This window comes from Heteronotia binoei, chromosome 8, assembly GCF_032191835.1.
Source record: "Heteronotia binoei isolate CCM8104 ecotype False Entrance Well chromosome 8, APGP_CSIRO_Hbin_v1, whole genome shotgun sequence".
NCBI classification, from domain to species: domain Eukaryota; kingdom Metazoa; phylum Chordata; class Lepidosauria; order Squamata; family Gekkonidae; genus Heteronotia; species Heteronotia binoei.
The window spans coordinates 114,327,384-114,352,883 of NC_083230.1; the positions used below are offsets into that span (position 1 = coordinate 114,327,384).

A 25,500-nucleotide genomic window follows, 5' to 3' on the forward strand; every position below is an offset into this window, starting at 1 on the left:
TGAGAATGTTCTCCGCAGCCGAGAACGAAACGTCTGGAAGAAAAACTTTCTCCAGCAGAACACGGCACTTGAGCCCGAAAGATTCTACAAACCCTAATGTTTTAATAATTGTTTTTATGTCTGATATATTACTGCTGTTTTATCTTGTTTGGTCATTGTTTGACCCTAACGTGTGGGCAGGAAATACATACATACAGTGTCACCCCATTTCTTGGTGCATAATTCATACACACACACACATTCAAGTGCAGAACGTAACACTCTGGAAATAAGATGCATCTGTGATAATCCCATGTGCTTCACTGTGGAAAGGGAAAGGGGCGAGCTTAATCCAAATGGTATCAAGGGTTAGATCCTCCCCTGGGGCTTGGCTTGAGGCACTCCAGGGCCGTTTTGCTGATTCCTGAACTCAGGGGCTTTCAAGCACTGGTGAGGTGCAGGTCCAAGAGGGATTTTTTTTTCAGCCGATTCTGGGCCTCTTTGGGCTTGGAATTTTCGCTCTCTGCCAACAGCCGCCGCCTCTCCTCCCGAGCCTATAGGATTGTGCTGAGCTAATTTAAAGACTAGCGGCTGGACGGTGCTTTAAATCCATTAGCTGTCAATCGCTCCGGGCAAGATTCCACGCACACGCACACACACGCTGGAAGTCTCACATTTTTCTGGCAGGCTTCTCTGGTGCAAAGCAGCAGCGTAAAAGAATAACTTTTTTTAAAAAAAAGGACTTAAAGATCGTAACACTAAATTGCGAAGAACCAGGAAAAACACCCAACTCCGGATGCCCCTGGCGCGATCCCTCTCGGTCACCTCTCTCAATGGGCTGCCCCAGTGGGAAGACGAGGACCTACCGGTGGAGGATTTGCTGCTCTTTGAAGTGTCCTGGGAAGTGACTAATAAAGGTTTGTACTCTCTTCTTGAAATCTATCAGCAGCCGGTGGTCATTTTTTTTACCTGCAATGCAGAGGTGAAGGATTCATAAGTGTTAAGGACTGGTGGGGGGGATGGGACTTTAAAAAAAAAAAAAAAGACTAATCATCTTGTACAGAGAAGGATACTGTCAAGACAGTGTGCGTTTGCAATAAAAAAGGCCAACGCCATGCTGGGAATTATTAGGAAGGGAATTGAAAACAAATCAGCCAGTATCATAATGCCCCTGTATAAATCGATGGCGCGGTCTCATTTGGAGTACTGTGTGCAGTTCTGGTCGCCGCACCGCAAAAAGGATATTATAGCATTGGAGAAAGTCCAGAAAAGGGCAACTAGAATGATTAAAGGGCTGGAACACTTTCCCTATGAAGAAAGGTTAAAACGCTTGGGGCTCTTTAGCTTGGAGAAACGTCGACTGTGGGGTGACATGATAGAGGTTTACAAGATAATGCATGGGATGGAGAAAGTAGAGAAAGAAGTACTTTTCTCCCTTTCTCACAATACAAGAACTCGCGGGCATTCGATGAAATCGCTGAGCAGACAGGTTAAAACGGATAAAAGGAAGTACTTCTTCACCCAAAGGGTGATTAACATGTGGAATTCACTGCCACAGGAGGTGGTGGCGGCCACAAGCATGGCCACCTTTATATATATATATAATTTTTTTTGCCACTGTGTGACACAGAGTGTTGGACTGGATGGGCCATTGGCCTGATCCAACATGGCTTCTCTTATGTTCTTATGAGCATAGTGGTGACAGGCTGCTCTATTGGGGCATGAGATGGACGCCTGCAACTTCACAAGGTAGTGTTGGCCCTCTGTGTGTGCGTGTGTGCCTTAATCTGCATGGTGTATACGCACATACAAAGTATCACCAGAGAGGATTGTGAGGAATTCCAAAGGGATCTGTTGAGGCTGGGTGAGTGGGCGTCAACGTGGCAGATTAGGTTCAATGGGGACAAGTGCAAAAGGGTCAAGAATCCCAGCTACAAATACAAGTTGATGGGTTGTGAACTGGCAGAGACTGACCAAGAGCGAGATCTTGGGGTCGTGGTAGATAACTCACTGAAAATGTCATGACAGTGTGCGATTGCAAAAAAAAAAAAAAAGGCCAACGCCATGCTGGGAATTATTAGGAAGGGAATGGAAGACAAATCAGCCAGTATCATAATGCCCTTGTATAAAGCAATGGTGCAGTCTCATTTGGAATACTGTGTACAATTCTGGTCACCACACCTCAAAAAGGATATTATAGCATTGGAAAAAGTGCAGAAAAGGGCAACGAGAATGATTAAAGGTTTGGAACACTTTCCCTATAAAGAAAGGTTAAAACGCTTGGGGTTCTTTAGCTTGGAGAAACATCGACTGTGGGGTGACATGATAGAGGTTTACAAGATTATGCCTGGGATGAAACAAGTAGAGAAAGAAGTACTTTTCTCCCTTTCTCACAATACAAGAACTCATGGGCATTCAATGAAATTGCTGAGCAGTCAGGTTAAAACAGATAAAAAGGAAGTACTTCTTCACCCAAAGGGTGATTCACAAGTGGAATTCACTGCCACAGGAGGTGCCGGCGGCTACAAGCTTTAAGAGGGGATTGGATAAAAATATGGAGCAGAGGTCCATCAGTGGCTTTAGCCACAGTGTGTATATATATGTGTGTGTGTGTGTATGTACACACATATATTGGCCACTGTGTGACACAGAGTGTTGGACTGGATGGACCATTGGCCTGATCCAACATGGCTTCTCTTATGTTCTTATGTAGCTGCCATATTGTCTGAATGGGCAACACACAGGTTTTGCATGTGTGTACAGTATCTGTATGCAGTACACCAAATCCTGATTTTTTTCAAGATTCTGTTATGCAAAGATTTCAGGTTTTCACGGCTGGCATCATCATTAAGGTTTGTAGAATCTTTCAGGCTCAAGTGCCGTGTTCTACTGGAGAAAGTTTTTCTTCCAGACGTTTCGTTCTCAGCTGCGGAGAACATCCTCAGTGGCGTTGCAGCCGGAGCAGGCACTCCGACCTTCTTGGCTGCTGGAAGAAAAACTTTCTCCAGTAGAACACGGCACTTGAGCCCAAAAGATTCTACAAACCCTAATTCTGTTATGTGTTTACTAAAACCAAAAATTCGTGTGTTGACTTAGACAAGGTGGCGACCAGCCTCCTGTTTTGGTGAGCGTAATATCTGGAAATGGCCTAAGCGAAATGAAAATTTTGAACCCGCTAGAAATTAAAGCGAAATGTCAGAATTCGCTTTTTTTGAAAATTGTGTTTCAAATTTTCGCTCTTGAAATTTTGGCATGTTTGCCTAAATGTTTTTGTACCACCATAGCCTCCCAAACCATATCTGGAATTGAGAAGTGGGGGAGGGATTCAAATATACATTTACATTTTTGCAAGCAAATTCCGGCTAGAAGGATTTGATTGAGAATATTTTCCCACCTGAAATAAGAGACATTAATCCATGGAACATTAATCCATGGGTATCTGGGGCTCGGGGGGGGGGGCAGTTTTATGAGGTAGAGGCCCTATGTTTTATGAGGGAGAGTCAGTTTGGTGTAGTGGTTAAGTGTGCAGACTCTTACCTGGGAGAACCAGGTTCGATTCCCCACTCTTTCACTTGCAGCTGCTGGAATGGTCTTGGGTCAGCCATAGCTTTCACAGGAGTTGCTGTAAGAGCTCTCTCAGCCCGACCCACTTCACAGGGTGTCTGTTGTGGGGAAAGGAGATAAAGGAGATTGTAAGCCACTCTGAGTCTCTGACTCAGAGAGAAGGGCAGGATATAAATCTGTAGTCGTCATCGTCTTCTTCTAAATTTTCAGCATAGCATCTGGTACCTCTCCCCAAAAAACCTCCCAAGGTTCAAAAAGATTGGACCACGGGGTCCAGTTCTATGAGCTCAAAAAGAATGTGCCCCCATCCTCCATTATTCTCAATGAAGGGATGGCATTTAAAAGGAGCGTGATCCCTTTAAATGTGATGGCCAGAACTCCCTTAGGAGTTCAAACATGCTTTTCACAACTTTGCTCCTGGCTCCACCCCCCAAGGTCTCCTGGCTCCACTCCCACAGTCCCCAGATATTGCTGGGTCTGGTTTAGGATGACAGGACTGGTGAAAGCAGAACCAGACAGGAAAAAGACTGATATCGCCCTGTCTATCTAGCTTGCTCTATGGTGTTTGTAGTCTTGGAGGACTGAGCCAGAGACTTCGCCAGTCTGTTCTTCTAACAGATATTTCCTGAGTGGACCTGGCAACACTACCTGGGAGGTAGGCTAGATTGAGAGAATGAGATTGGTCACAGGTCACCCAGCAAACTCCTCATCAGTATGGAGACGTGAGTCCCTGGTCTCCAGATCCTAGTCCAACCACGGCTGTGCACTGCCCTGAGGCTTCAAAATGCTGTGTGCATCATAGCCTTGATCAGGTCTCCAGGCACCTGGGGATCAAAGTTCTGAGCAACTCCCTGAACACGTCTGTTGACAGGATGTGGGGAACATAGGGAAGTCAGATCTCCTGCTAAAGTGGGATACCTCCCGGTATTTGGCAGTCATGGAAGGAAGGAAGGAAATGATGGGGGTGACGAAGAAGCAGGTGCTGGCACTGTGCCAGTGTGTGATATCACTTCCTGTAAAAACAGGAAGTGGATACTCTAGGCTTTACAAAATTCTCGTTAAAACAGTGAGTGCTCGAGAACTTACAAAACTCTAGGGTTTGTTTTCATAGAGTAATTTCTAGAGCATCTAATGATGTCACTTCTGGGGTTTTTTTTTTAATCAGAAGAGATGTAAGTGTGCCAGTGTGACACGGGTCACCAGTCAGAGTTGCCAACTCCTGATTGGGAAATTTCTGGAGATTTGCAAGTGGAGCCTGGACAGGGTGGGATTTGGGGAGGGGAGGGTGTAATTCAATCGAGTCCACCTTTTAAATTCACCATGGGAACTGATCTCTGCAACCTGGAGATCCCCTGTAATTTCGGGAGATTACTTGGTGACCCTACTTGGAGAATGTCAACCCAATAGGGTTGCCAAGTCCAATTGAAGAAATAGCTGGGGACTTTGGGGGTGGAGCCAGGAGACTTTGGGGGTGGAGCCAGGAGATGTTAGGGGTGGAGCCAATATCAAGGAAGAGCGGGGCTTTCCTGGCCACGGGGGAAGAGCGGGGTATCAAAATCTGCAGTCGCCTCCTCCTTCAACTGCAGGCTGTTGCAATTCCTTCCTTGCCGCGGGAGGCGCTCGCGGCGTAGCCGGGCTTGAGGTGGTCGCCATGGCGACGGGCGAGCGTCGGTTGGGCCGGGCCCGGGCCTACTGCTGCCGCCGCTGAGGGGAAGGCATGGACGACGTGCGGGTGGAGTGGCTGGGAGAGCGGCTGCGGGCGATGCTGAACGTGGCGGAGGCGAAGCCCTTCGAGGAGCTGCTGAGCCGCGACGACGGTGAGCAGGCTGACACCCTCCTGTGCTTCCTCAACCGGCCCGCCGCCACCGCCGAGGGCGAGGCCTCCGCCCTCCTCCTCCGCCAGCAGCTGGCGGGGCTGTGCTGCGGGGCGGCCGTGCTGTGCGGCACCTTCCTGCACCCCTGCAAGAGATCCCTCACTGCCCTGGGCCGCGCCTGGCTCCGGCGCGCCCGTCCTCCGCCGCCTCCTCCTCCTGCTGCTGGGCGCCGGCGGGCCCACCGCCTACGGCCTCACTGGGCGGGGAGGGGGCGGCAGCGGCGCGGCAGCCTCGCCCGCTCCGCTTCCGTTTTTTGGGGGAGCGGGGGAAGAGGGTGGAAATCCTGGGGTCCCCCGCCAGGGCGGGAGGGTTGGGACCCCTACAACCCAAGCACCAGGCCCAGCCCTCCAGATTCTCCTGGGCAGGGGTGGAATTCTAGCAGGAGCGTCTTTGCATATTAGGCCACGCACCCCTGAGGTAGCCTATCCTCCAAGGGCTTACAAGGCTCTTTTTTGTAAGCTCTTGGAGGATTGGCTACAGCAGGGGGCATGGCCTAATATGCAAAGGAGCTCCTGCTAGAATTCTGCCCCTGCTTCTGGGGATTGCCAGTTGTGACCTGATAATCCTAGGGGGACATGGGAACTTTGTAACACGTGAATCGGCCCTTTATGCTCCAATAAAGGTATTCATCTTCCAGGTGTAGGGTTGCCAACCTCTTGGTGGAGGTCTCCTGGGATTGCGACTAGGAGGCAGAGATCAGTTCACCTGGAGAAAACGGCCCCCTTGAAAGGCGGACTCTATTGAGTTATACCCCATGGAAGTCCCTCCTCTCCCCAAACCCCCAGTGTCCTCAGGCTTCACCCCCACCCCCAAATCTTATGATATTTCCCAACCTGGAACCATCAACCCAGAGCTGGATTAACAAGTAGGCACTGGCCTACGGGCCCCCATGTTTTTAGGGGCCCTAGGCCAGCTCCCCCGCCCCTCAGTTTCCCCCCTGTTTGCAGCCCTCCCAGCCTGCCCTTGCAGCCAGCAACTGAGCTGCTCTTTGCCCAGCTTGCCTGGTGCGCTGCTGCTGGTGTTGTTGCCAAGTTTGGTGTAGTGGTTAAGTGTGCGGACTCTTATCTGGGAGAACCGGGTTTGATTCCCCACTCTTAAACCTGCAGCTGCTAGCATGGCCTTGGGTCAGCCATAGCTCTGGCAGAGGTTGTCCTTAAAAGGGCAGCTGCTGTGAGAGCCTCTCAGCCCCACCCTCCTCACAGGGCATCTGTTGTGGGGAGAGAGATATAGGAGATTGTAAACCGTTCTGAGACTCTGATTCAGAGAGAAGAGCGGGGTATAAATCTACGGTCTTCTTCTTCTGTCCTTGAAAGGGCAGCTGCTGTGAGAGCCCTCTCCGCCACACCCACCTCACAGGGCGTCTGTTGTGGGAGGAGAAGATATAGGAGATTGTAAACCGTTCTGAGACTCTGATTCAGAGAGAAGGGCGGGGTATAAATCTGCAATTCTTCTTCAAGTTTGCCCCTCTCTGCCTCTCCGCTGCAACTTAGTAAAAGGGGCTTTTAAGACAATGCCTGCAGGCTGCAATGGGGCGGGGAGGGGCGGGCACTCAGACTCTAATATAATTTGCAAGGGGTCCCCAAGTTTTCGACTGCCTAGGGGCCTCCACAGGGTTTAATCCAGCACTGTGGCAACCCTATTCAGGTTGCCCCCGGGGGCTTTTTGGTCTTGTCAGCCACCAGCGAGCCTGCAGCAGACGTGGACTATTGCACCCTTCTTAAATCTTCGTTCGCGAAGCCAAGCCGAGAGAGAGAGAGAGAGAGAGAGAGAGAGAGAGCAAATGAAGGTGGCTATCCCACAGGAATCTGGGATCTGTTGTGGATTGGACTGAGACCCCTCTTTCTGCTCTTTGAAGCAGCCACAGACTTAAAAGGAATTCTGACTCTTCCATTGAACAGCCAGAGCGTGCAGGTGTGTCAATGACTGACTAGGAGAGTAAATGATTGACTTCCCATCTCTCGCTCTGTGTGTGGCTAAAGATAAAGAGGAGATTAGTGGAGAGGGGCGTTTGTAATTGCTGGAAACTTAACCCCGGGAGGGCAAACAAAAACCAGGCCTTTGAAGTCGTTCTTGCTGTGAAATTGCACTGACAAGAGGTCCCAAAACAGTCTGTTTCACTTTTCTTTGTGAAGGAATATGGACCTTAATTATATCCTTTGTAACAAACGGTTTGCTAGCAAAAAAAAAAGGGGGGAGGGGAAATATATACACAAAAAGATATACAGGTTGAGCTAAGGTGGCCAATCCCCAGTTGGGGGGCAGGGGATCCCCTGGTTTGGAGGCCCTCCACCCCCTGCTTCAGGGTTAACAGAAAGCGGAGGGGGGGGCGCAGGTTGAAATGTCTGCTGGGCACTCCGTTATACCCTAAGGAGACTGCTCTCTATAGGGTATAATGGGGGATTGATCTGTGGGTATTTATGGCTCGGGGGGCTGTTTTTTGAGGCAGAGGCACCAAATTTTCAGCATATCGTATGGTGCCTCTCCTAAAAAAAAAAAAAAACACCCAGGTTTCAAATAGATTGGACCAGAGATCCAACTCTATGAGCCCCAAAATTATTTCCAAAGAAAGGAAGAAGAAGAAGACTGCAGATTTATACCCACCCTTCTCTCTGAATCAGAGACTCAGAGCGGCTTACAATCTCCTATATCTTCTCCCCCCACAACAGACACCCTGTGAGGTGGGTGGCGCTGAGAGAGCTTTTTACAACAGCTGCCCTTTCAAGGACAACTCCTGTGATAGCTATGGCTGACCCAAGGCCATTCCATGTGGCGGAGTGGGGAATCAAACCCGGTTCTCCCAGATAAGAGTCCGCTCACTTAACCACTACACCAAAAAGACATTTAAAAGGAATGTGGTCCCTTTAAATGTGATGGCCAGAACTCCCTTTGGAGTTCAATTGTGTTGCAGTTGTGCTTGTCACAACCTTGTTCCTGGCTCCACCCCCAAAGTCCCCAGATATTTCCTGAGTCACACCTGGCAACCCTAGGTTGAATAGGAAAAAGTAGTAGCCAAAAAGCCATATTAGTCTATCTGAATTCACACTGAGTGAACTGATTGGTCTTTTCATTGGGTGCTATTTTCAAACTAGGGTTGCCAGCTTCCAGGGTGGGGGGTGGGCTGGAGATCTCACACTTCTACAACTGATCTCCAGCTGACAGAGATCACCTCCCCTGGAGAAAATGGCTGCTTGGGTGGGCGGGCTCTAGGGCACTGTACCATGATGAGGCCCCTCCTTTCCCCAATCCCTGCCCTCTCCCAGATCAACCCCCCAAATCTCCAGATTTTTTCCAACACAGACCTGGCAACAGGGCTGGTTCACCTGCTAGGCAAACTAGGCATTGGGCTCCCCCCGCCCCTGGTACCCCAGTAGGGTTGCCAAGTCCAATTCAAGAAATATCTGGGGACTTTGGGGGTGGAGCCAGGAGACTTTGGGGCTGGAGCCAGGAGACAATGGGGGCAGAGCCAGGAGCAAGGGTGTGATAAGCAGAACGGAGTTCTGGCCATCACATTTAAAGGGACAGCACACCTTTTAAAATGCCTTCCTTCCATAGAAAATAATGAAAGATAGCGGCACCTTCTTTTGGGGCTCGTAGAATTGGACCCCCTGGTCCAATCCTTTTGAAACTTGGGGGGTATTTTGGGGAGAGGCACTAGATGCTATACTGAAAATTTGGCACCTCTACCTAAAAAAACAGCCCCCCCAGAGCCCCTGATACCCGCAGATCAATTCCCCATCATTCCCTATGGGAATTGTTCATGGAGGTGCATAATGGCTGTGGGGGTGGGGCTTCCCCCGCCGGCCAGCTGGCTGGGGGAGGGGGGAAGCCTGTAAAACCGGGGGATCCCCCGCTGGGACCTGGGGATTGGGAAGCCTATACCCCAGACAAACACCTAATTCACCACCCCCCTCCGGCATGCTGAGAGGCGCGATGCGGCCTGAGTAAGGGGAGGAGGGCAGCGCAAATAACAGAAGAAGGGAGAGAGGGGGTGGGAGGGAGTGTGACGTAGGCAGAGGGGTGGGCAGAGGGGAGGGTGGTGGGGCTCAGCGCCACGAAGGGGGTGCTGCGGAGTAAGTTTGCCTAGGCCGGCCCTGCCTAGCAACCAAAGTTACCTCTAAGCTGCAGAGTCTTGTGAGGAAAAATTCAACTTTGTGAGCTACTGGCATTAAAGTTGTGAGCTACTGCGTAAATTAATGTGCTCTGGGGTCATCCTTCCTGAGCTAAGACAAAACTGTGTGAGCTGGAGTCTAAAAATCTGTGAACTAGCTCACGCTTGCTCAGCTTAGAGGGAACATGGCTGGCAACCGTATTTCAAGAAGCCTCTATTTGTGACTCGTCCTACTCACACTCCTTTGCCTGCCTTTGTAAAAACACCGAGGGCTTTTTTTCCCTGGGGGAAACATGGAGGAACAGAGTTCTAGAACCTTTTTGTGGAAACGAAATTCTCAAAGAATGTTTAAAAGTTTGTGAGGGGTACCCGTGCGTCTCTCCTTCATTTCCCTCTTGAGGGTTTCGGCACCTCTTTTCCAGAAAAAAAGCCATGCAAACACTGGCTCCACAGATGGATGCTCCAATGTCTCTGACAAAGCTTCTGCTGGAATGACTTTTGTGATTTGTTTATTTATGCCCTGCCTTTCTCCATCTGGCCCTCACATTTAAAGGGACCCCACACCTTTTAAATACCTTCCCTCCATTGGGAATAATGAAGGATAAGGGCACCTTCTTTTGGGGCTCATAGAATTGGACCCCCTGGTCCAATCCTTTTGAAACTTGGAGGGTATTTTGGGGAGAGGCACTGGTTGCTATGCTGAAAATGGGGTGCCTCTACATAAAAAAAACCCAGCCCCCAGAGCCCCAGATACCTGCAGTTCAATTCTCCATTATACCCTATGGGAATCGGTCTTCATAAGGAATAATATTTTATTTTATGGAGTGCCCAGCAGACATTTCCCTACTTTCTTATGACCCTGAAGCGGATCCCCTGCCCCTACCTGGGGATTGGCAATTGTATGGCAATGGATGCCTTCCTCAGGGAAAACCATAACATGTAGTTAGGTCCCATTTCAGTTGAAAGGAGTGAGGCTTAACAGGCCTATGATCAGAGACATGTGTGAGAACCAGCATTGTACCTTGAAATACCAGTCGACTGCCATGTGTAACATTCCTGAGTGTTCCTTCAACAAGGGTGCCACTAAATTAACCCATAAAGGACTCCGTCTCCTGAAAAGTGCTCTGCAGACTTCAGCCTAATGCTGACGGTGACATAGTTCCTTTTAATTCCCTTCCAGTTGGCGGCATCTACACCGTGATCCAGACAAAAGCCAAAATCACGTTGGACGAATGGGGGGAGAACTACTTTCTCATTGGCCCTTATTTCGAGCACAACGTGAAGACCCAGGTGGAGGTCTGCGAACCTCCCAATACAGCGGTGAACAAAGCAATGGATATCATGAGGGAAAACGGGTGTCAGGTAAATAAGATCTTCCTTTCGTTTCCTGAGGCAACTAAGCTGACTCTGAGGTGATTAATGCACCCAGGTAATGCTCTCGTCATTCCATGCTAGTCTCCCAACTGTACTACAGACCGGGCCCATAAACCTGTTTGTGAAGGTGTTAGAGCAGTAAAGGTAATCCATCACTGGTTATTTTTGAGGAAGGCACCTGCTGATCCAATTATATGTGTTAAGAGTCATTTATCAGCAAGTCTTCTTAATAGGATTTGAGTACTAAGTTTCCAGCCCCCAAATAATACAGTCCGATTTCTGCAGACATATCATGACCTTAGGCTGACTGGACTGCTGTGTGATCCTCATTGTACTTGGACTTCTTGAGCTAATTTGGTGTACTGGTAAAGTGTGCAGACTCTTATCTGGGAGAACCGGGTTTGATTCCCCACTCCTCCACTTGCAGCTGCTGGAATGGCCTTGGGTCAGCCATAGCTATCTCAGGAGTTGTCCTTGAAAGGGCAGCTGCTGTGAGAGTCCTCTCAGCCCTACCCACCTCACAGAGTGTCTATTGTTGGGGGAGAAGATATAGGAGATTGTAAGGCTTTCTGAGTCTCTGATTCAAAGAGAAGGCCGGGGTATAAAACTGCAGTCTTCTTCGTCTTTTTCTAAAATATAGGAATTACCCCACATAAAAATGTCTGGTGCAGAGGCAAAAGAGTTAAAGGATCTCTTGTACAAGTCATTGGAGCTAGACACAAAATTTGGTAATGTCCAAAACAAGGAGTCATTTAGTAGACAAAAGAGGTGCCAGAGCTCATTAGCAAAACATATTTGCATAACTCATTTGCATATGCCACACACCCCTGACATCACCAGAAAGGAGTTCTGGCCATCATATTTAAAGGGACCACACTCCTTATAAATGCCTTCCCTTCATTGGAAATGATGGGGTACGGGGCCACCTTCTTGTGGAGCTTATAGAATTGCACCCCCTGGTCCAATCTTTTTGAAACTTGGCGGTGGGGTGGAGGAGAGGCACCAGATGCTATGCTGAAAATTTGGTGCCTCTACCTCAAAAAACAGCACCCCTCCCCCTCAGAGCCCAGATACCCGCAGATCGATTCTCCATTATACCTTATGGGAACTGGTCTCCACCCCCCACCCTCACTTTCTGCTAATCCTGAAGTGGTGGGAAGGCCCCCAACTGGGGAATAAGCAACCAAAGTGAAACACAGATAAGGGTGGCAGAGATACACAGCAATGCTTCCATGACATCATTGCACCAGCAATGTTGGGGGAGGTTCCCCCCACCGACTCATGAGGAGGATTTTAAATAGGAGAAAATAGAGAATGGAGCTGGGACCTGGGAGGCCACTGTTCTCTCTAACCATTGCAGTCCTCAACAATATGACTGGTGGACAGGGTTTTTTTTGTAGCAAGAGCTCCATGGCATATTAGGCCGCACCGCCCTGATGTAGCCAATCCTCCCAGAGCTTACAGGGCTCTTCTTACAGGGCCTACTGTAAGCTCCAGGAGGATTGGCTACATCAGGGGTGTGTGGCCTAATATGCAAAGGAGATCCTGCTAGAATTCCTTACAGGGCTCTTCTTACAGAGCCTACTGTAAGCTCCAGGAGGATTGGCTACATCAGGGAGGTGTGGCCTAATATGCAAAGGAGTTCCTGCTACAAAAAAGTCCTAGATATATAAGATAAGATATATTCTAGGTCTCATAGGCACGTCATGTTTAATTTCCATGTTCTTCCGTGGGTTGGGGGTTTTTTTGGGGGGGGGGGTTAATTCCTGGCACCAGAGAGGTGGTACCTGAAAGTGAGGGACCCCTGCCCCCACGAGGGGGACTGGCACCCCTACCCAGAGATCAGTTGTGAGATCTCCAGGTCCCATCTGGAGGTTGGCAACCCTAGCTTCATAGCACCATCCGCCACAAGGGGAGGCACAATATGAACAGTAAAACATCAAGGAGCATTGCAGACTGAAAATGCGCTTGTTAAACTCAAGTAACCGTGTGGCCTTTGACATATTTGGAGGCCCAACAAAAGTGACCAGCGAAGTCAGTAGAGTTGTCAAATATTTTACAACCGTTCTTGTGGTTTTGAAATCGTAGCGAAGCCGTCCAAGGGAGGGCATGAAATGTGTCCTGCTGCAATGTTGTTTTGCTGTTCAGAGAGCACATTTTGGGGAGGATACAATTCCCAAGGGCTTGCACCTAAAGGCGGGGGCTAGCATTGTTTTGCCATCTGCTAAGGGCAGAGTGGGTTTCTCTTATACTATTTCTGCTGAGGCAGGTGGTTCTTAGAATCTTTCGGTTCTTCTGGTCCCGGAATGATTATTACACCCAGGGTAATTGCAGAACTAGCAGAGCCCCGTGGCGCAGAGTGGTAAAGCTGCAGTACTGCAGTCCAAGCTCTCTGCTCATGACCTAAGTTCGATCCTGGTGGAAGCTGGGTTCAGGTACTTGAAGGGCTGTCATATAGAGGATGAATTGTTTTCTGTGGCCCCAGAAGGTAGGACCAGAACCAATGGGTTGAAATTAAATCAGAAGAGTTTCCGGCTCAATATTAGGAAGAAATTTCTGACATTTAGAGTGATTCCTCAGTGGAACAGGCTTCCTAGGGAGGTGGTGGGCTCTCCTTCCTTGGAGGTTTTTAAACAGAGGCTAGATGGCCATCTGGCAGCAATGAAGATCCTGTGAATTTAGGGGGAGGTATTTGTGAGTTTCCTGTATTGTGCAGGGGGTTGGACTAGATGACCCTGGAGGTCCCTTCCAACTCTATGATTCTATGATTCAGGTAGCCGGCTCAAGGTTGAATCAGCCTTCCATCCTTCTGAGGTCGGTAAAAAGAATACCCAGCTTGCTGGGGGTAGGGGGACTGTAGATGACTGGGGAAGCAATGGCAAACCACCCGGAAACAAAAAGTCTGCCGTGAATACGTCATGATGTGACGTCACCCCAGAATCAGAAACAACTGGTGCTTGCACAGGGGACTATTTTTTTAATTGCAGGAATACTCAGTGGGGGGGCGGGGAGAAGGAGGAGGAGGAGATTGAATTAATACCCCACCCTTTACTACCCAAAGGAGTCTGGGTGGCTTACAATCTTCTTACTTTCCCCTCCCCACAATATATGCCCTGTGAGGTAGGTGGGGCTGAGAGAGCTCTTGAAGAACTCTTCTTGAGTAGAACAGCCTCTGACACAGTTATGACTGACCCAAGGTCATGCCAGTAGTTGTATGTGGAGAAGTGGGGAATCAAACCTGGTTCTCCCAGATAAGAGTCTGCTCTCTTAACCATTTTACACAGCAACACATTAAATGTTGTCCCAAACATAAAGGCCGTTTTCCCACTTAGCGTTTGCTCCCCTTATTCCGCGGCGCAATTATGTCCGGATCATTTTTCTCGTTTTCCCACTAGTGACTCTTTGCGGAGTCGCCCTCCCTGAAGCCCCGGCTCAAATCGTTTTCCCACTGGCGTTTTCCCAGTGGCATCGACTTGAGTTCGATGCCCTGTCAATCATTTTTTTTAAACGCCATTCTAGTTGCGTAATTACGTAACAACGTAACAACGCGACAACGTAATAGAGAATCCCCTTTTTCGCGGGCAAACCATCACGTGACGGTTCTGTTTTAATACTGGCCGCAGCAGCGTCCTCCACACTGCCTTGTATCGTCAGAAGCATTCACAATGGAGAATCCTGATGACGAGACTATGGCGCTGCTTTATTCAGCAGTGGAGCTTCTGATTTTGTGTCTCTACGCCGGGCGCCAAGTCCTCCGCACCGGAGAAAAACTCCTCGCTCATGGACTTGGATCACCGAAACCTCTGGTCGCCTCTAGGAAGTCTGACGCCCGGCTTCGGCTGATTAGAGGTGGCAGTCGCCGCCAGGAACGTAGATGGCACTACCTTGCCGGTATCCGGTTCTCGCCCAGGTATTGGGTGTTCCCCCGTGAACTCGGCTGGTGGGAGAACTTTGTGCTTGTGTACTGGGGCGACGAGCAATGGCTGGATAACTTCCGGATGACCAGAGGGACCTTTATGGAGATTTATGCCGCTTTGAAGGACAAGCTGGAAAGGCAAACCACACGGATGAGGTCTCCGGTCCACCCTGAGAAGCGGCTCGCGGTAGCGCTATGGTACCTCGCTACCGGAAGCGCCTATCGGGAAGTCGGTACGCAGTTCGGGATCGGCGTTACCACCGTCCATGGGATTGTGATGGAGGTCTGCGAAGCCATCGAGAAACGTTTGTTTTCAAAGGTCGTGTGCCTCGGTGACGACATCGGAACGGTGATCCTGAGTGGATCCGGAACGGTGAACGCTGAGTGGATCCGGAGTGGATCCGGAGGTTTTCGGAAACTCCGGCAGCATGCTGAAAAACATACTCCGGCGTAAAATCCCTGTAGCGCCGGAGCAAACCGCAGCGCCGGAGCAACATGTGCGAAATCCAAGAGAAGATCCGGAGGTAAATGGGGCGCTACGACGGAGCAAACGCTAGTGCGAAAACGGCCAAAGAGTTACAGAACTGCGTAGCTAAAGGCATTTCATAAGAACACATTTTAATTAAATTATGTCAACAGTGAACATGAGTCAATAGTGTGATGTGGTGGCTAAAAAGGCAAATGCAATTTTGAGCTGTATCAACAGAAGTATAGTGTCCAGATCACGTGATATGATGGTATCACTTTACTCGGCTCTGGTAAGACCTCACCTGGAGTATTGTGTTCCACATTCTAAGAAGGATATAGACAAGCTGGAACGGGTCCAGAGGAGGGCGACGAAGATGGTGAGGGGTCTGGAGACCAAGTCCTATGAGGAAAGGTTGAAGAAGCTGGGGATGTTTAGCCTGGAAAGGAGGCGGCTGTGAGGTGATAGGATCACCATTTTCAAGTACATGAAGGGCTGTCATATAGAGGATGGTGTGGAATTGTTTTCTGTGGCCCTGGAAGGTAGGACCAGAACCAATGGGTTGAAATTAAATCAAAAGAGTTTCCACTCAACATTAGGAAGAACTTCCTACCATTAGAGCGATTCCTCAGTGGAACAGGCTTTCTCAGGAGGTGGTGGACTCTCCTTCCTTGGAAGTTTTTAAACAGAGGCTAGATGGCCATCTGACAGCGATGAAGATCCTGTGAATTTAGGGTGAGGTGTTTGTGAGTTTCCTGCATTGTGCAGGGGGTTGGACTAGATGACCCTTCACCCAAAGGGTGTACTTCTTCACCCAAAGGGTGATTAACACCCTTCACCCAAAGGGTGATTAACACCCTTCTTCACCAAAAGGGTGATTAACATGTGGAATTCACTGCCACAGGAGGTGGTGGCAGCCACAAGTATAGCCACCTTCAAGAAGGGTTTAGATAAATATATGGAGCACAGGTCCATCAGTGGCTATTAGCCACAGTGTATGTGTGTATATAAAATTTTTTGCCACTGTGTGACACAGAGTGTTGGACTTGATGGGCCGTTGGCCTGATCCAACATGGCTTCTCTTATGTTCTTATGTACACTAGAGGTCCGTTCCAACTCCATTATTCTAATTCTATGTCTTTTTGGAATCTCCCATTTACAGTTCCACTCTCACATCTTTCAGATTTGCATGATATTACACATTTGCATGACAACACATCTTTGCATGATATCACATCTTGCATATTTGCATATTACAAAGAAGTCGTTTTGCTTTGATGGTTATTTGTCACTCAGTCCACAGGTTAGATTCAAGCACGGAACCAAAAAAATGTCCTTAGTGATATCAGGATTTGGATTCGGTTAATATAGCAGAGTTTGCCCAGTCATAGAAGTGTGATGCTGAGCAGGGCCCGCCCACCAGGCAAAATAGACATTTGCCTAAGGCACCGGCAGGGTGGGGGTACCAAAATCGGCCCTCACCCCACCCTGACCCCTAGGCAAATCCCTATTTGCCTCCCCCTTCCTCCCTCGCAATTTTAATACCCGGGAACGGGCGGTGAAGCACCATGCTCCTGGGGCTCTTTAAAGGCCGCCCTTTCCCCACAACAATCAGCTGATTGGTGGGTAGAGCAGCAGGGAGGCAGTGGCTTCTATGCCAGCCTTCTGGTGCGCTCAGGACAATCAGCAGTGGGGCAGCAGCAGCGGGAAGGACGAGCGAGCGGCTGAAAAAGCGGCCACGCCACTGCCTCTTCCTGCTCCAGGAAGGAAGTAAATCCAATCCATCTTGGTGTAAATCCAATCCATCTAGTCCAGCAGCCTAAGAACATCCAGCCTAAGAACATCAGAAGAGCCCTGTGTTAGGGAAACTGCTCTCAAAATGAGATTGGGGAATTAGATAGAGAGACAGTTGTCCCAATAGGAATCTTTGTTATCTGTGTATACCAGGCTCAACCGATCAGAGAGTCAATGCTCAATAAAGGACTCTAATTTAATAAAATCAATTGTAATTTATTTGAAACAATAGTTCTTTCACACAAGGTATAAAAGCAATCACACATTCACACAGGTCTAAGAAAAATAGAGAGATCGATAGGGGAACATAAAAGGATGGACATACAGGGTAATACTACCTCTCGCAGACTCCAAGGACGGCTCCGATGGCGACGAATGAGGGACTGGGGGAATGGACCCGAAACTGATCAGGAATCGGGGATGGATCTATACAGCGGGATAAGGGGGTTGCTGCATAGAGAGCACACCTGTGGGTAGCTAGTCCACAGGTTATATAGAGTCACCTTAGTCCTGAGGGGATGGGAGGTGACTGGGAGTGGTAATGGGAGGTTCCGCTGATGACCAAGAAGGCTGGACATCGGCTGGACCAATGGCGAGTCCATGGCGACACCTGATTGGGTGTATGCTTCAACCAATGAACATCACCTTCATCCTGGGCATCCTGGAAACTTCCAAGTTGCGACAGGGCCTGGGGCGGCTCCAATGATATCAGTATGGGAATGGTCGGGTGATTGGGATGAGATGGGATTATCTGGGGAGGTGACAATAGGGAATCAGATATGAACCTAGGTATTCCGGTGTAGACAAAAGGGCTTGGAGGTATCAGGAGAGATCCTTCCTCTTTCTTATACACTCCTGGGTGAAGCCTGTTGTTCAGGATATTACTTGGCAACAGGATTAATAGTGGAGCCATTAATCCATTCATAAACGAGGTAGGTTGCTTGCGGGCTAGGAATGACTCAAGGTGCGTACGTGAGGTTCCCACTAGGAAGGAATGAGGCCCGGCCAGGCAGGAAGATGGCTACATGTGGTGTTAGCGAAACACAGTGGCTTCCATGCTTAGCGCTTCAACACCGTTCGCCTGGACAGCTCCGTGGCGGCGTAGCCTCCTCCTCGCCATGGCAGACTCCACGCGGTAGCGGGGAAACGTCTGTGTGCGTCTGCAGACACTCTGTGCCTGTCTCAAGCACTTGTATAATTAGCAGTTGGTACACATGAGTCCTATGTAGTTCCTGGATAGTTTTTACTCGCATTCACTGGCCAGGCGGATGCAAGCTCACTTCTCCAGGCGCCCTGGCAACCATGTTTGTGAAAGAGGGGTCATTTTCTCACACCTGCTGGATCAGACCAGTGGACCATCTAGTCCAGCAGCCTAAGAACATCAGAAGAGCCCTGCTGGATCAGACCAGTGGACCATCTAGTCCAGCATCCAAAGAACATCAGAAGAGCCCTGCTGGATCAGACCAATGGTCCAGCTAGTCCAGCATCCAAAGAACATAAGAAGAGCCCTGCTGGGTCAGACCACTGGTCCATCTAGTCCAGCAGCCTAAGAACATCAGAAGAGCCCTGCTGGATCAGACCAGTGGACCATCTAGTCCAGCATTCTAAGAACACAAGAAGAGCCCTGCTGGATCAGACCAGTGGCCCATCTAGTCCAGCATTCTAAGAACACAAGAAGAGCCCTGCTGGATCAGACCAGTGGCCCATCTAGTCCAGCAGCCTAAGAACATCAAAAGAGCCCTGCTGGGTCGGACCAGTGATCCATCTAGTCCAGCATCCAAAGAACATCAGAAGAGCCCTGCTGGATCAGACCAATGGTCCAGCTAGTCCAGCATCCAAAGAACATAAGAAGAGCCCTGCTGGGTCAGACCACTGGTCCATCTAGTCCAGCAGCCTAAGAACATCAGAAGAGCCCTGCTGGATCAGACCAGTGGTCCATCTAGTCCAGCAGCCTAAGAACATCAGAAGAATCCTGCTGGATCAGACCAGTGGTCTATATAGTCCAGCATCCTAAGAACATAAAAAGAGCCCTGTTGGATCAGACCAGTGGTCCATCTAGTCCAGCAGCCTAAGAACATCAGAAGAATCCTGCTGGATCAGACCAGTGGTCTATATAGTCCAGCATCCTAAGAACATAAAAAGAGCCCTGTTGGATCAGACCAGTGGTCCATATAGTCCAGAATATGAAGAATATAAGAACTGCCCTGTGAGATCAGACCAGTGGTACATGTTGTCCACCATCCTAAGAACATGAGAGCTGTGCTGGATCAGATTAGTGGTCCATGTAGTCCAGCATCCTGTTTCACACAGTGGCCAAATGGAGGACTAATAACAGGGTGTAGAGGCTGAGGTCTTCTCTTGATGTTGCCTCCTAGCATGGGTATTGAGAGGTTGATTGCCTTTAAATGTGGAGGGATTTCCTTTAAAGACAATGACTAGTGGCCACTGATAGACCTACACTCTATGAGTCTGTTGAATCCTCTTTTAAAGACATCTATGCCTGTGGCCATCACCATGTCCTTTGGCTGCCATGGATTGTAGCCATTGATAGACTTATCCTCCATGAATCTATCTAATCCCCTCTGAAAGCTGCATAACAATTCCTGGATTAGGAGAGCAGGCAGCCAGCCAGCCACCAGGGGCTTTGCCACACCCCCCAGCAGCCCTCATTAACCCCTGGAGAAGCCCACACCACTGTTTCTCCACTTCTTCTGTGATTTGGGGCGGTGGGTAGCTTGCTGGCCTTTTGACTGTGGGGAGGGGGCGATCTAGGAGAGCCCCAGGCGAGCGAGGCCTGCTTGGGCTGGCTGGATCTCTAGCCAGCCCAAGCAGATCTTGCTCGCCTGGGGCTCTCCTTTCTTGTGTAAGGTTGCTTTTGGTTGGTGGGGGCTAGTGGCAAATGCTAATGAGTTATGCTAATAAGCTCCATCACCTTTTTTTCTACAAATCAACCCCTGCCTATTGTTAACAACCTTGCTAAGACTTGCTAAAGGTGGGCTGTGGTTTCCTTGACTGAGGCCTTCCTCTTTTCCTGCGGCCCTCAACTTTTCCTAGCTTTTCCCAGTGATTCTTGTCTTCTCATCATGTGGACAAAGTATGATAACCTCAGTTTCATCATTCTTAGCTTCTAGGGAGACTTCAGGTTTTATATAGTGCTGGAAGATCATGGAACAGATTAGATCTCTTGCCTTGAAAACCTTATGGGGTATTATTATATTGTGAGTTCAGCCAGCTTGAGGTAAGCAAGAACGTGTACTGAACAAGAGCAGAACTGAACACAGACAGCCCACCCCAACCCTTATATCCATTTGGCCTGAGTTAAACACGCCCCCTTATGTGGGCAGCAATCCACCCTATTGGTCTCTCCAGGATCCTTCATTTGTGTTTCCTGAGAGAAATGCCTCGTGTCCCGATTGGCTGGTTCTAAAAGAACGGCCAATCGGAATGTAGGCATCAGGTCTGACCCATCAGTATGCTTCAAGGTCAACTAACAGACATAACAAACTAGCAGTCAGAACAACCAATGCACAACAAGTCTCCCTGTGTTGGCTGCAACTTTATGGCACTTTCCACTTCCAAATTCAGGAGACAGTGTAAATCCTTATTAAGAGACAGGTTTTATAAATGGGGAGGTGTGCCTGCTTGGTGTAGTCGTGGTTAAGTGCATGGACTCTTATCTGGGAGAACGGGGTTTGATTCCCCACTCCTCCACTTGCACTTGCTGGAATGGCCTTGGGTCAGCCATAGCTCTCGCAGAGCTGTCCTTGAAAGGGCACCTTCTGGGAGAGCCCTCTCAGCCCCAGCCACCTCAAAGGGTGTCTGTTGTGGGGGGAGAAGATACAGGAGATTGTAAACTGCTCTGAGTCTCTGATTCAGAGAGAAGGGTGGGTTATAAATCTGCAATTCTTCTTCCTCTTCTTAATCAGTGGTATATTAATGACATTATTAAAAAACAGATGAAGAAGATAGATGATCTGATAACTGTAAGGTAATTCAGTGCTGGTAAATTGGAAGAGGTGTGATTAAACAGCTCTTAACTCCTCAGACTCATTTACTTGCCATGGACCTGGTCATCTGTTCCACCCTCTACCTTGGCTTCTGGCAGGATCCTCGGTCCAAAGTATGCCCTCCCACAAGATAAATTGGGATTGGGGAAGTTAATCTATATCTATCAGATTTAATCCTATGCGCACAGTAGGGAGCTATGGGAGTTGGAGGACAGTGACAGATTAAGGAACAGGATTAAAGAGGGACATGATGGAAAGATTAATGGAGGAGACAGGAATTAAAGGAAGCAAAGAGTTAATAAAAAGGGGGACTAAAGGGAAACTTAACACGGCACCTAGAGAGACATGCGGCAGACTGCCAAGGGAGATTTGGCGGCTATGAGCTTCTGGGTCAAATGGTAAAGATGGCAATACTGTCATAAATGATACTAAATTTGATGTGGAAAATTGCAAATAGCGTTATTGGTTCACAGGAGGGGAATAGTTGCAGTGACAGGGCAATACACTTAATTAGGAACAAATGAGGGCTAAACTGGACATGACCAGAGCTCTTTTTTTGGCAGGAATGCACAGGAACGCCGTTCCAGCTGGCTTGGTGTCAGGGGTGTGGCCTAATATGCAAATGAGTTCCTGCTGGGCTTATTAAGAGACAGGTTTTATATATGGGGAGGTGAGCTTTAATCAGTGGTATATTAATAACATTATTTAAAAAAAAACAGATGGAGAAGATTTGGTGTAAGGGTTGTAAGGCTTGATGTAAGGGTGTGTGGCCTAATATGCAAAAGAGTTCCTGCTTGAGGTAAGCTGTGTGAAACAAATGATGACATCAGGGGTGTGGTTTAATATGCTGGGATTTTTTCCACAAAGAAAAGCCCTAAACATGACTTTGCCTTACGGCTGCCATGAAAACACCGCCACCATTTCAAAGTGCAGTGGCCTCACTCATGGTTGTTTCAGCACTTGAAAAGGCACGGGGAAGGGTTGGCAGAGTCTCGTGAGCAAAAATTCTACTTTGTGAGCTACTGGTATTAAAGTTGTGAGCCACTGCATAAATTATTGTGCTCTGGGGTCACCCTTCCTGAGCTAAGACAACAATGTGTGAGCTGGAGGCTAAAAATCTGTGAGCTAGATCACGCTAACTCAGCTTAGAGGGAACACTGCTCCAGACTACAGAGACCAGCTCCCCTGGAGAAAATGGCTGCTTTAGAGGGTGGACTCTGTGGCACTGTACCCCAATGAGGTCCCTGTCTTCACCAAGCTTTCTTTCCTATGAAGAAAGGTTAAAACGCTTGGGGCTCTTTAGCTTGGAGTAATGTCGACTGCGGAGTGACAGGATAGAGGTTTACAAGATTATGCATGGGATAGAGAAGGTAGAGGAAGAAGTACTTTTCTCCCTTTCTCACAATACAAGAACTCGTGAACATTCAATGAAATTGCTGAGCAGTCGGGTTAGAACAGATAAAAGGAAGTCCTTCTTCACCCAAAGGATGAATGACACGTGGAATTCACTGCCACAGGAGGTGGTGGCAGCTACAAGCATAGCCAGCTTCAAGAGGGGATTGGATAAAAATATTTAGCAGAGGTCCATCAGTGGCTATTAGTCACAGTGTATTGTTGGAACTCTTCTGGGGCAGTGATGCTCTGTATTCTGGGCGCTTGGTGGGGGGCAACAGTGGGAGGGCTTCTAGTGTCCTGGCCCCACTGATGGACTTCCTGATGTCACTTGGGTTTTTTGGCCACTGTGTGACACAGAGTGTTGGACTGGATGGGCCATTGGCCTGATCCAACATGGCTTCTCTTATGTTCTTATGTGACACAGAGTGTTGGACTGGATGGGCCATTGGCCTGATCCAATATGGCTTCTCTTATGTGACACAGAGTGTTGCACTGGATGGGCCATTGGCCTGATCCAACATGGCTTCTCTTATGTTCTTTTGTGACACAGAGTGTTGCACGGGATGGGCCTTTGGCCTGATCAAGCGTGGCTTCACATGTTCTTATGTGACACAGAGTGTTGGACTGGATGAGCCATTGGCCTGATCCAACATGGCTTCTCTTATGTTCTTATGTGACACAGAGTGTTGCACTGGATGGGCCATTGGCCTGATCCAGCATGGCTTCTCTTATGTTCTTATATGACACAGAGTGTTGGACTGGATGGGCCTTTGGCCTGATCCAGCATGGCTTCTCTTATGTTCTTATATGACAGAGTGTTGGACTGGATGGGCCATTGGCCTGATCCAACATGGCTTCTCTTATGTTCTTATGTGACACAGAGTGTTGGACTGGATGGGCCTTTGGCCTGATCCAACATGGCTTCTCTTATGTTCTTGAGTGACACAGAGTGTTGCACTGGATGAGCCATTGGCCTGATCCAACATGGCTTCTCTTATGTTCTTATGTGACACAAAGTGTTGGACTGGATGAGCCATTGGTATGATCCAACATGACTTCTATTATGTTCTTAAGCTCCGTCCTCAAATCTCCAGGAGTTCCCCAACCTGCATCTGGCAACCCTACCCCTCCTACCCCCACCAGGAGACCTGGCAACCCTACCTGACAGAAATCCCAAAGGATCCCAGTTGACCAAGGATCTTACACGTTTAGACTGTGGAGGCTGGAAGCTGGAAAATCCCACCCAGGCCTGCTCTGAGATGCTCGGTTTTAAAATGTTTTATACTTGCTGAGACAGGCAGCTGGAATAACTCTTGTCTTCCAGTTTATCATGTCAGTTTTAAAAGTTGTATATAGAAGTCTTTATACGTGCAGGTAGAAATGTGAATCAAGAGGGGGGGCGCTAGTATGGAATTTGAACAATAGTTTTAGGATTCCTGAGTCCACAGGGCAGGTTTCAGCAAGCATTCGCATTTGCAGGTTGATTGAGAAGACAAGCGTGACTGAGACAGGTCTGGAAACTCAGATGGATCCGTTCCCTCACTGCTTACAATGAAGGAAATGAGCGCATAGTACAACTTTGCAAATTGGGAAGGTTTCAAAGGCATGCAACAACTCATCTTGGCACTATGCTAGAAATATCTCCATAAATTCTCTGCAGCCCCTAGCAAGATAGCTTCTTTGTTTTATTATTGTTGCTGTTAGGATAAGAAAACTAAAATCACACTGTACTTCCCCAGAATCTTAGAACAGTCTGTGTTTTAATATTTGTTTTTTAAAAAGGTAGTCCCCTGTACAAGCACCAGTCGTTTCCGACTCTGGGGTGACGTCGCATCACAACGTTTTCATGGCAGACTTTTTAACGGGGTGGTTTGCCGTTGCCTTCCCCAGTCATCTGCACTTCCCCCCCCCCCAACAAGCTGGGTACTCATTTTACTGATCTCGAAAGGATGGAAGGCTGAGTCAATCTCAAGCCAGCTATCTGAACCCAGCTTCCGCCAGAATCGAACAGAGAGCAGAGAGTTTGACTGCAGTACTGCAGCTTTACCACTCTGCGCCACGGGGCTCCTATTGTTTTAATATTAGCAGGGCTTTTTTTGAGCAGGAATATGCAGGAAAGCAGTTCCGGCTGGCTTGGCATCAGGGGGTGTGGCCTAATAGACAAATGAGTTCCTGCTGGGCTTTTTCTACAAAAGGCCCTCTGTGAAACAATTGTGACATCAGGAGGTGTGGCCTAATATGCAAATGAGTTCCTGCTGGGCTTTTTCTACCAAAAAAGCCCTGGATATTAGTATAAGAACCCTTGATGAACTTACTTACTGGTTGTTGTAGATTTCCCAGGCTGTGTGGCCGTGGTCTTGGCATTGTGAGACCTGACGTTTCGCCAGCAACTGTGACTGGCATCCTCAGAGGTGTAACCCAGAAAATCTACAACCAATGGACTCCGGTCGTGAAAACTTTCAACAACATAACTTACTTACTGCTTATTTTTGGTCTATATCCCATTGATTTCCCTGATTGGGGGACTCGGAGCTGGTGCTCCCTCTAAGCCAAGGATGTCAAACATGCGGTTCGGGGACCGAACCAGGCCCCTGGAGGGCTCCTATCAGGCCCCCGAGCAACTGGCTGTCATCTGCTTCCTTCTCCTGATCTCTTGCTTCCTTTGCGTAACAATTTGCTTTGCAAGGCTTGCTCAATCGCACAGGAGCCTCAGAGCAAAACCTCTATTTTCTCCATATGCTGAGGCTCCGCCCTTGGGGAGGAAAGGGGGGAGGCAGAGCTTGTTTTTCCAGGCTCTCTCAATCACACAGCAGAGCTACTGAGCCAAGACTCCCTCCCTTCTATTGGCTGAGGCTTCTCACCCCCCAGTCCCCTAGGAAAGGAAGGAAAGAACCAGAGCTTCCTTTGCCCAGTTCCCTGGATCCCATGGAAGAAATACAAAGAAAGACCAATGAGTGCTATATATATATATATATATATATATATATATATATATATATATATATATATATATATATATATAT

General features: G+C 48.6%; 1 protein-coding gene across 1 annotated transcript in view; it reads left to right on the top strand.

The window, feature by feature from the left end:
- Positions 1-506: 506 nt before the first annotated feature.
- The window catches only part of GYS2 (glycogen synthase 2), a 76,195-nt gene continuing 51,201 nt past the window's right edge, over positions 507-25,500 (top strand). Inside the window, 2 exon segments of the mRNA XM_060245924.1 lie at positions 507-896; positions 10,706-10,887. Of these exon segments, the coding sequence (XP_060101907.1) occupies positions 776-896; positions 10,706-10,887 (303 nt within the window). The 5' untranslated portion in view covers positions 507-775.